This window comes from Baudoinia panamericana (assembly GCF_000338955.1).
Source record: "Baudoinia panamericana UAMH 10762 unplaced genomic scaffold BAUCOscaffold_8, whole genome shotgun sequence".
Classification (NCBI taxonomy): domain Eukaryota; kingdom Fungi; phylum Ascomycota; class Dothideomycetes; order Mycosphaerellales; family Teratosphaeriaceae; genus Baudoinia; species Baudoinia panamericana.
This window is the reverse complement of record NW_006911264.1, coordinates 1,043,859-1,054,595: the sequence shown is the minus strand read 5'-3', so window position 1 is coordinate 1,054,595 and position 10,737 is coordinate 1,043,859. Positions and strand designations below refer to the sequence as shown.

At 54.1% G+C, this 10,737-nt stretch overlaps 5 protein-coding genes across 5 annotated transcripts; 4 read left to right on the top strand and 1 right to left on the bottom strand.

Moving 5' to 3' along the window:
- Nucleotides 1-309: 309 nt before the first annotated feature.
- BAUCODRAFT_540989 (uncharacterized protein) lies at nucleotides 310-1,731 on the top strand. Its single transcript, XM_007679699.1, has 2 exons — nucleotides 310-843; nucleotides 895-1,731. Exons 1-2 carry the CDS (start codon nucleotides 448-450, stop codon nucleotides 1,408-1,410), a joined length of 912 nt encoding a protein of 303 aa, XP_007677889.1. The 5' UTR covers nucleotides 310-447; the 3' UTR covers nucleotides 1,411-1,731.
- Nucleotide 1,732: 1 nt separating this feature from the next.
- On the top strand, nucleotides 1,733-2,566 carry BAUCODRAFT_578121 (uncharacterized protein; the record flags this gene model as incomplete). Its single annotated transcript, XM_007679698.1, has 1 exon — nucleotides 1,733-2,566. Exon 1 carries the CDS (start codon nucleotides 1,859-1,861, stop codon nucleotides 2,564-2,566), a length of 708 nt encoding a protein of 235 aa, XP_007677888.1. The 5' UTR covers nucleotides 1,733-1,858.
- Nucleotides 2,567-3,353: 787 nt separating this feature from the next.
- Nucleotides 3,354-5,748, top strand: BAUCODRAFT_578118 (uncharacterized protein). The gene is made up of 2 exons (XM_007679697.1): nucleotides 3,354-5,060; nucleotides 5,111-5,748. Exons 1-2 carry the CDS (start codon nucleotides 3,360-3,362, stop codon nucleotides 5,660-5,662), a joined length of 2,253 nt encoding a protein of 750 aa, XP_007677887.1. The 5' UTR covers nucleotides 3,354-3,359; the 3' UTR covers nucleotides 5,663-5,748.
- An 85-nt stretch (nucleotides 5,749-5,833) lies between these two features.
- On the bottom strand, nucleotides 5,834-9,064 carry BAUCODRAFT_72108 (glycoside hydrolase family 38 protein; the record flags this gene model as incomplete). The annotated part of the gene is made up of 1 exon (XM_007679349.1): nucleotides 5,834-9,064. The coding sequence occupies one exon, from the start codon at nucleotides 9,062-9,064 to the stop codon at nucleotides 5,834-5,836; it is 3,231 nt and encodes a 1,076-aa protein (XP_007677539.1).
- Nucleotides 9,065-9,656: 592 nt separating this feature from the next.
- BAUCODRAFT_540929 (uncharacterized protein) lies at nucleotides 9,657-10,620 on the top strand. The gene has a single exon (XM_007679696.1). It carries the CDS (start codon nucleotides 9,913-9,915, stop codon nucleotides 10,375-10,377), a length of 465 nt encoding a protein of 154 aa, XP_007677886.1. The 5' UTR covers nucleotides 9,657-9,912; the 3' UTR covers nucleotides 10,378-10,620.
- Nucleotides 10,621-10,737: the final 117 nt, after the last annotated feature.

Below are 10,737 nucleotides of genomic sequence, written 5' to 3'. Positions count from 1 at the left end.
TGCCGAGGTGCCGAGCCGAGCGCCTCCACAACTTCAGTTCACTTCACATTCTTCCCTATCTCATTGCTCCTACGTTGACCTGCCATATCATTCATCATGCTCGACACTGATACTCGTATAGGTGTGCAAGCTGAACTTCCTCGGGCGTCGATCTTCTACAACATCATGAGATGCTGTTCCTGTCGACATCGACCAGTAGAGCAGCATCCCATACTTAAACCGACAATGACCTTATTGAAGCAAGTCAAAACTACCTCCTCTGCGTGGAAGTTTATTGAGCAATCTATAGCGCATTGTCGCCCCAATCGCGCCGTCAATAATAAGCAGCACAGCCTCCAATAATGTATAAGACCTAGCGTTTTCCAAACCTCTCTTACCTTTTCTCGAGCTTAATCTCGTACATACTGCCCACTGTCGTCGCCTCTCCATCTTCCTGTCTCAAGCTTTATGGTCAGCGAGTCCTCTCAAGCTTCCCAAACGACATCCCATTCAGAGTGGAGCAAGACCGAGCCGACAGCATCACAGGCTAAACATACCATGGCATTTGCAAACAGCCCACACTCAGCGCGTCCCTTGCGCATTGAGGGCGAGAAGTGTAACTCAAGCACCTTCTTACCCAACTACGAAACAGCCGTCAACGAAAACCTGCGTTCCTTCGACCATCCGGAAGCTCCGGCTAGCAAGTACACAGCGTCAGACGGCGTGGCAAGCCCGGGGACAAGGTGGTGGACCGGGATGTCAAGACGAAACCTCGTCGTCATTTCCATGCTTGCTACCGTCCTTGTCACCGTGATCGCCATCATTACCAGCCTGCTAGTTAACCGCCTCCACCAGCCGCAGAAGGTCAGTCAGCCGCTTCCTCCTCCTCTGCAAGGTCCCGCTGAATCAGCGCAGACGCATACACCGTCTCGCTCGGCAAATGTTGTCACCTTGACGGCGACGGTCACGGATGTGGAGGTCAAAAGCGTTCCCAGCCTACCGTCTCATACACAAACTTGGAACCCAACGATAACCGTCACAGTTACGGCAACTCAAGTGCTAGCCAGCACGTTCGTCACGAGTACGAAGTCAATGCTCCCGACGCCATCATCGCTAGTTACGAGCTATACCACCATGATAGCAAACAGTCAGTCATCGTCTGGATCAGAGATGACGAGCATTCCGGCATCTGTCCTGTCCGCCGAAGCTTCCATTTCTGCCGTCCTGGCGAGCATTGCCGCCCATCAGGTTGCTCCACTCACCATGCTTGATGCATCGACAAGAAGCGTACCGCCACAACAGACAACCATGGCCATAATGCCCGTTGTGACTGCTTCATTCACTACGCTAATCGTACCGAATGATCCTGTAAATCCATCTGTGGTCACCAAAGTACAAGCATTCGATGAGCTGACGGCTTACAGGTATTGAGCACGGCATCTTCGGCAGCTCTTGCGCCGCATACGATTGCAGAAGGGTGGATAGGTCGTTGTGGCGTTCCCGGTACAAGCTGCAATGGCAGCGAGAGCCTGACCGGGGTGGGCAATAAGCGGTCGGAGACAGCTCTTGTGGTTGTTGGACATACAATGTTGTAACCTCCTGGACTGAGCATGAGGTTATAAGTTGCTGACACGGTCACTGCATGCCGGCACGAGGTCGTAGTGACTGCAGTCAGGCGCGCATTCTGAAGCGACCTCTATGCATTCATGATAAGGGCACGTCTGCCAATTCACTCCACCATTCGTATCTACAACCTCACCGCCCACCGCAAACCTCACATCAATCCACTTGCGCGGCTATATTCATACCCACCGTTGTCGGAGTAGTTTGCCTATTACCGCTAGGTACCAGCTCCATCACCATGACTATATAAACACTCATGGCCGCACTTGTGATGCTCGGAAACGACGATCCAAGCCCAGCCATTGGAAACAACCTCTGTGATTGTCTCAACCTAGCCGCCTCCCCAGAGGACAGGATAGCTGGCTCAATGAGTACACGAATGGCCACTAAGAGTTCGCGGATACCGAACCTTGCCTCTTCAGCAACAGTCACGTATTCCCAGGCCTATGCTGGCTCACTGGCCCACAAAACTTCCACTGGAGGTGACACGGAAAGCCTCTCCTCCAACTACGAGCCAGAACCGTGCGAGCAGCTGCCAGGTGGCGTTCCTGATTCCTACGAACATACGGCGCAGGAAGTGTCCATGACGAGGCCGATGCAGGGGCCCCGACTTACTATTACTGATCAGCGCAAACGTGACCTGGAAATACGATCGTCACCCGTAGAAGGGGAGAAGATCCCGGAGATTGATATGCCTTACGATGACGGAAGAGATGCTGCCGCTACTGACATTGTGAGACCGCAACAACAGTGTAGTTTACGGTACGCGCATCCCTCTCACACGAGCGATGAGCTACCGCGGTGTTCACAGCCGAGTGTGATGCAGGCTACAGAACAGGAGCCAGAATTTGTGACCGATGACGTGAGCAATGCGAACGATAAGTCACTTAAAAGGCGAAATTACAACACCGGCTGTAAGTACCGCAAGTGGCTGATTGGTTACTCGTGGCTTTGGCAACTCTGAATGTGACCGTGCTGTCCGCAGAAGCCAGCCCATGGCAGCAGTGGCCAGCAGGCCACAGGGCCGCGTTGCACCGTCAAGCCGGCGAGAGCCGTCAACGATTCCGTGCAATAAGAATGTCATCGCAGACGGTGACTCCTATCGACTGAGCTTAATGTTATATCCTGCACGAGTGCCGTACAGAGAATTGAAAGGAAAAGAGAACGGGATTGACAGATGACACAGAAGCAAATGTGCCAACTTCAAGGAAGGACAGACCTACTGTGTGGCCGGGCCCTACGCTGATGCTTCCCAAGGGAGCGCTGCAATAGTAGCGTTGAAGTGTTCACAAGTCAGCACGAAAGCGGCGCGCTGCTAGGTGAGTACAGCTGCCGACTTCCCCTGTTGGCTGGCACTCATGAGCGTTGCCCTTATTTAGGAGATCTTCTTTAGTGGTGGAGTTGTACTGTCCGCATGCTCCACGTTGGAGTGGATAATGGAACGAGGGAGCTCGTACCCGGTCATGCTGGCCTGTAAGTTACCGAGGGAGATGCTATACGGTATTTTTGTGCAGCAAGGTTTGTGATGTAGTCTGTTTGGACAGTCAGGCGGAGTTCGGACACAAGTGGTAACTCCGAGAAACTCCGTCACCACCATTAGCTTCCATTGTTGGTCTGGGTAACATGTTATACAGCATCGACCCCCTACAGTGTGGGCCAACCAGCATAACTTGGCACGGGTGGCTACTTGCTTGCTAACACTATTACTATATTTCTTTTCGGTTGTTCCTGGCCTTCGCCAATAATACTTCGCTCCAATGGTCCAACGCGCAATGAAGTTCACGCCGGAGGTCCTCCTGTCCGCGCCAAGGCGATCTTCAGGCATACCAAACCCATCTGGAACCAAGGTGCTGTACACATCATCAACTTACGACTTCCTGACTCACCAGAAGACGACAGAGCTACGTCTACTGAACATCCAAACTGGGGGGTCAGAGGAGCTCTTGGGAGACGAGGCATCGGACCTCAACTGGCTAACTGATGATGTTTTCTGCTATTTGCAGGCGAACAAGGACGGTACGACCAGCTTGTATGCTTCTAACACGGCTGGCGAGCGATTCGTGACTGGCGTCATCGATGCAGCTGCGAGCAACCTCAAGCTTAAGGCGCTTCAGGATGGAGCTGCTGTAGTCTTCAGCGCGCCGACGCTTCCTGATGGCACCCTCTACTCTCCGGAAAAGGCGAAGCAATCGACTAGATCCAGCGGTCGGTTATATACCAGTCTCATGGTGCGCCACTGGGACAAGTACGAAACACAAGCGAAGAACGCACTATGGTATGGCAAGCTCACCCACGGCGACAATGGCAGATACACTCTGTCGAAGCTCAGCAATGCTTTCAAAGGTCACCCTGAATTGGAGTGTCCAATCCAGCCTTTCGGGGGTAGCGACAATTTTGACATCATGAAGACAGGTATTATCTTCGTGACGAAAGATCCCAAGCTCAACCCAGCCCTGAACACCAAGTGCAACATATACCTGCTTCACATGTATTCCTGGACTGGTAATCTCCCTAATCTTCAGCCAGTCCTCGAAGAGATTCCGATTCCGGACTTCGAAGGCGCCGCTACCTGTCCGGTCTTTGATGCCACAGGCACCAGAGCAGCGTGGTTAATGATGAAAGACAACGGTTACGAGGCCGATCAGAACCGTACTTTCGTCATGGCGGACATCAACTTCCCACAGAGCGTACAACACGCGTCGCGAACAATCACCTCGCTAAATCGTACTGCTTCCGATGGTGACAAGTTTTGGTCACTAAGCCCGTCATCGATCTGCTTCTCGCTAGACAGCCATTCTCTGCTAGCCGTCGTGGAAGATCAAAGCTATGCGAAACTCTGCAAGGTCGATTTGGGTCTGGACCGCAACCAGCCACGGCAGCCGCAAATGCTGACCGAGCAAGGTCACGTCAACGATGTGAAACCTCTTCCCAACGGCACAATTTTCGTTTCCGGCAACTCACTTGTCGACAACTCTTGGTACGCCATTGTCGACGACCGTCAGCCGAATAAGGTTGTGACGTGGTCCCATTCGAGTTCTGCCGCCGGTGGGAAGTTCGGTTTGAGACCGGACCAAGTCTCGAGCATATGGACGCCCGCCAACGATCCGAAGGTCAACATGAACGTTCACTCGATCGTCGTCAAACCGAGCAACTTCGACTCCAGTAAGAAGTATCCCGTTGCGTACTTGATCCACGGCGGCCCCCAAGGGGCGTGGACCGACGCTTGGTCAACACGCTGGAACCTCGCCGTCTTTGCCGAACAAGGTTACATAGTTATTGCACCTAACCCTACCGGCTCGACTGGCTACTCGCAGGCTTTTACCGACGCCATCCGATACAATTGGGGTGGCGACCCTTATGAGGATGTTGTGAAGTGCTTTGAGTGGGTAGGTGAGAACATGCCAGAAGCAGATAATGACAACGCAGTAGCACTGGGTGGAAGCTACGGCGGGTACATGGTAAGACGGTCGATGTATAGTGAGAATGGTGTTGTCGCTAACTCTGTCAGATGAACTGGATTCAAGGCCATCCCCTCGGCCGCAGATTCAAGTGTCTCGTCTGCCACGACGGCGTCTTCAGCTTCCCATCTGGCCAGCTGACTACCGACGAACTCTACTTCCCCATGCATGACCTCGGCTACCCATCCTGGCTAAAGCCGCCAGCGCACATTACAGACAACCCTACAGCCCAATCAAACACTCCTTCGTGGACACGTTGGGATCCCGCCAACTACCTTGACCAATGGTCAACACCCCAGCTCACCATCCACAGTGAGAAGGACTACCGCCTTCCGATCGGCGAGGGACTAGCCGCTTTCAACGTCCTGCAAGCGCGAGGAGTTGAGAGCCAGCTCTTGGTCTACCCAGATGAGAATCACTGGGTGCTCAACCCGGAAAACAGCCTTACGTGGCACAAGGTCGTGCTGAATTGGATCAACAAGTTCATGGGCTTGCCTCCGTATAGCACTGATGACCCGAATGGCAATGAATTTTGGGGAGGAATCAAGAGCGAAAAGGAAGGCCCGCCGGATGTGCCCGCTCAAGGCAAGTCGGAGATGTGAGGGACTCCGACGATGATGCCTGCTCGTAGCGGGCGCCACTTTGGATAATCGACAACAATCAGTCCCGTCTTGATTACTCTATATACCTGTCTCCATATGCCATATCGTACTGAACATCTGTATGCCATATCATACAACCGCATCTCGCATCCCACATCCGTACGCTGCCCATTACTCCAGCAATAGCTTGTAGCTGGCAACTTCGAACGCTCTCAGCTCGACAGGCAGGCCCTTGTCCGTGAGCTTCACCTCCTCCAGCTCATCCTCAAGCAAATTACACTTCCACGCCTTCTTCACGCCCACCGGTCCGAACGCCACGTACCCTCTGCAAAGTCCGCCCAGACTATCGTACACACGCAGAACAACATGGCGGCCCTTCCTCGGCGGCATATCGCCATTACCCGCGTCCTCATCGTCCTCGCCTCGCTTCACTGTGTCAACAACCAGGCCCGGATCACTGCCAGGCACGAGCTTGAAAGCACCCATGAGCTCCTGTATCCGCTCCGGTGTCGAGTGCTTGTGCACTCTCGGCGGGTAATTAAACTCGTATCCGGCCCTCACAGTCCTCTCGTCCAATCCCCCGATATGCGGCATGATGGCCCAGCGAATGTGATGCCTTCCCATATCCGCCGTTGCGTCGGGCGCCTTCGGTGCACGGAGTAGCGACAGCCTCATCACGTTACCCGCAGTTGCGAAGCCATACTTACTCTCGTTGAGGACACTTACGCCGTAACCATGCTCTGATAAGTCGGCCCATTTGTGGCAGCAGACTTCAAACTTCGCCATGTCCCAGCTGGTGTTGTAGTGCGTTGGGCGGCGGATAATGCCGAATTGCGTCTCGTAACTCGCTTCCGTATTCGTGATAGTGGTCGGAAACTCGACCTTGAGGAACTTCATCGTTTCATGCCATTCGACTTCCGCCTCCGTCTCCACCATCGCCGGCTCGTCGCTGCCGGCAAGCGCAGACAGCGAGATGGTAGTCTTAATCCATGACTTCTCGGAGATCTTTGTCGTGGTGCTGACGCTGACGCGCTCAGGGCTGGTTGAGGTGATGGTGGTTTGGCTGCTTGATCGGAGTTCCTTTCGAGATCGGAGATGGAAGACTTCCACGTCCCATGCTTGCCAATATAGTGGCTTGTCGTCGTAGATGACCAGCTGGTTCGCTTTGCTGCCCTTGGCAACAACCTCCCGCCTCGCTTTCCTGTCGTACAGAGATGTGATGACACCTCCCTCAACAGTAACCGCCAGAGCCGGATTCTCAAGAACGAAGACGTTGTCGGCCACCTGCTCCACGCTCGCTTGGCAACGAACAGTCATCCGGTTCGGTGGCTGCCGCTGCCAGCCGAGCGTCTGGAGAAGCACATATTGGTCTTGATAGAACGCATTCTGCTTGTCGGTATCAAAGCCGAGAGCGTTCAACGCGCCATGCAACGCCTTTTCGCCCTTCTCGGATACTTGCGCATACAGTTTGTTTGAGTCATCCACACACATGTGAATGACACTCCCCGGCAAGCAGTCATGGAACTGACAAAGCAGCACCGCCTCCCACATAAAGTCGATCTCCTTCTTCGGGTACTTATACCCCTTGTCGCCTTTGATCGTGGCCAGTGTGGCTAGATACTCAATGTCGTGCAACAGCACCTCCGCCTTTCGATTGTTCCGCTTATTGTTCGCCTGGGTCGTGTAGGTGCCACGGTGGAGCTCGAAGTACAGCTCGCCGTACCACGTCACCAGTTCCGTTTCACGCTCCGCCACCTTCCGCTCAATGCGGTCGAAGAAGTCATCCACGCTCTCCGCGACCTTTACCTTCGGCAGTAAGCCCACGGTGTTAGCCATGCCTCTGCATCTGCGCAGCTTCTCCAGCATGCCGAAGGTTGGGCCGCCGCCACCGTCGCCTTTGCCGAATGGCAGTAAGCTCGTCGCATCCTGATCCATGCTTTTATGCTGCGTCACGCTTCTCTTGACATCGCCGAAGTGCGCGTCGGCAGTGTATGTTTCGCAAGGCGCCATGTGGCAGATGACTTGGCTGCCGTCTAAGCTGACCCAGTTGAAGGTAGTGTGCGGGAACTTGTTAATGTTGTTCCAGCTCAACTTTTGCGTGAAGAAGCGCGTCATGCCCGCTAGACGGCAAATCTGTGGAAGCTGAGTGCTGTACCCGAAGGTGTCGGGCAGCCAGAATGTTTGACACCGCTCTCCGAATCTCGATTCGAAGAAGCGTTGACCGTATAAGAACTGCCTTACCAGTGACTCGCCGGAAGGCAGGTTGGTATCGTGTTCAACCCAGCTGCCGCCGATAGTTTGAAAGTTGCCCTTCTTGATGTGCTCCTTCACACGGTCCCATGCATACGGGTACAGTTGTTCCAGCCACTTGAATTGTTGCGCCTGGCTTGCTACGAAGCGGTGCTCTGGGTAGCGGTCGAGCAAATCACACTGGTTCGACCACGATCGCGCGATCTTCCGCTTTGTCTCGTCCCAAGGCCACAGCCAGCAGGTATCAATGTGGCAGTTGCCGATGGCATTGACAATGGCGGGCTCTGTGCCGTTATTCTCGTTGTCGTAGACAGCTTCAGAATCGATCTCGGAACCCAAGAACCGCTTGGCTATTCTTCGGCATTCCTTGATGCAAGTCTGTGAGCCCTCACCGGCAATGAAGCAGTCAATGATCTCATTGCAGACTTGCAGCGCTTGATGCTCCTGCCAGCTGTCCTGCGGGAACTCTCGCGCAGCATCGCCGATAATCCAGTAATCGTAGAACAGCGCTCGAGCTTCCACGTTCACACTTACAATGTCAGCCATAGCGAGTTGGAAATAGCGGTTCATCTCAGGTGGCTGGATGACGTCGCCGGGAGGATTGCCAAACATGCCGTTGCATGCCATTTCGATGTACAGGGTGTGCTCCTTGTCAGGCACCCGCCACTTGTCTGGGACGACCCATTCTGTTCTCTCCCCTCCACCGGTCAAGCCTTGCAACGGCTTCCCATCCTCCGTCCACACCATGGCCTCGCTGTTGGAGTCCCAATGCAGCTCCACTTGAGGCTTCTCCGTCCATTCCATTGGCAGCTTGAACTGCACTCTAAACCAATGCGTAGTCCAACTCGGCCCGAACGACTCGCCTACGTGCGTCTGGCGGTATTCGTTCTTCTTGCTCGTTGCTTCCTCAAAAGTCGGTCGTGACTGGCCGGGAGCACTCCAAACATGGAGCTTGACGTTGTCATCACCTGCCAAGCGGCCATCATACAGTTTATCGAGCAGACCTTGGGCTCTGTATTGCCCGCCGTCGGTGAACTGTCCCAGCCGATCGACGTACAGATTGTGGATCAGCTTGCCTTTGGGTCGCTCGGCGAGCTGCGGGTAGCTGGCGGAGGTGGTGGGCACCATGCTGCGTTTCGTCTCGCCACCCATTGCAGTATTGTACATGAATGAGCTGGTTGAACTGTTCCGTAAGCGAGCTCCAAGGTACGTGTACACAACAGCAGCTTCCGCAGCAACTGAGCTAAAGCTTGCGCCACACCCGCGTCTGTGGCTCCGCTTACGTCGTGCCAATCATCCATTGGCTCGACTAGAAGAGACGCTAGGCCGGGTGCTTCCAACGTCGGCCTGTCGTATCCAACAGCGTACACCCAATACACTATCACGAAATCAGCGTGGAGAAGGTATTACTTGGGACATCCGATACGGCTATAGTCTCCTATTGATCTACTTTCCTAAGAACCACTGCTACTCATCAAAGCGAGCATGAGCACTGGTAACCGTTACGCGAAGTCGAAACGCTGCCGTTAACTGTATCATAAGTCTCTTTGATCGAGCCCTCGTTATGGGGCTGCTAATCACACAACGGCCAACATCAAGACTGACATTGTGCATCTCTCGGACAGGTTCTGCCCCTAAAGTGGTCCTTTCAACGGAATTGGCACGTATATTGCGGCCGTAAGTTCGTTATCCAAGAGTAGCCACTTCCCAGCGGCGACGGGCCACGAGCAAAACATGTAGGAACCATTAGAGTTCCGACAACTTTCGAATATTACGACCGACTCATTCCTGCCATCTTGCGCCAGAAGTCGCTACAGCGTCCACTCCCTCCCTACGATCGTGCTGGTCCGGAAGTCCAGTCGGATGGAGAGTGTACCAACCTCGGAACTGTGAAGCACAAGCGTCCAGTCCTCGGCCCATCGATCGAGGCCAGCTCAACGACGTCCCGTCTCCTGCCAAGATCTCTACTATTCCCGACTCTACTGTGGCCCTTTGTATCGATGATCCCTGGAAGTCTAGTAGTACACTTCAGAGTGTTTTTTGGGCCCTCGATAAGGGCGCTTCCTGAGTACGCTGCCGCTCCAAGACGGGTGGAATCGGAAGCTCACAGCTCTATTAGTGCTCACGGTTGCAGATTGCGCACTGGCAAGGTTCCGCCACTCACTGAAGCGTACAGGGGCGGAGCGAAGACCGAGGCTGTTCCGACCATGCACCTCTCAGAAATACCACCTCGGTGTCACCGTGTCACTCTCCGTCGAGTCGTCAAGCAGCCACTGAGCCCGATAAGAGACCAAACTGGGCCAAGGGTGCATGCACCGGACAACTCGATCAGGACACCATGCTGCCACTCTTGCATAATCCGGCAGTTATGGTCGTGTACATGCGACTTGGGAAGAGCAACCAGAACCTCGGGACAAGCTATACTGTACCAGGTAGTCAGCCTTGGCAAGCCTGATGGCGCATAAGCTTGCTCTGGGCGCTGCGGGACATGTCACTTTAGGCTCTCTCGTCGCGTGCGAAGCTGATCCCGACCACTCTGGAACGAGCTCCTCGGACGTTTGGCATCGATCGAACGTTCAACCTGCTTTCATTCCAAGAAGCCTTTGCGTAATGTAAAGTTGGACCCGATTGTCTCCGGGACGAACATCAACGCAAAGCTGCATTGCCGGGCGGCGATTGTAGAGCGGACTGTAGTGCGTTTGGGCGTGGAAACTGGTAGCCTTAGAAGTCTTACTGTTTTTTGCAGCCTCTCCGCGCCGTTATGAAAGGAAAGGCATTATTAAGACGGTAACCTTATTGTTTCCTGTGCTTGTCGACGCCTCCAG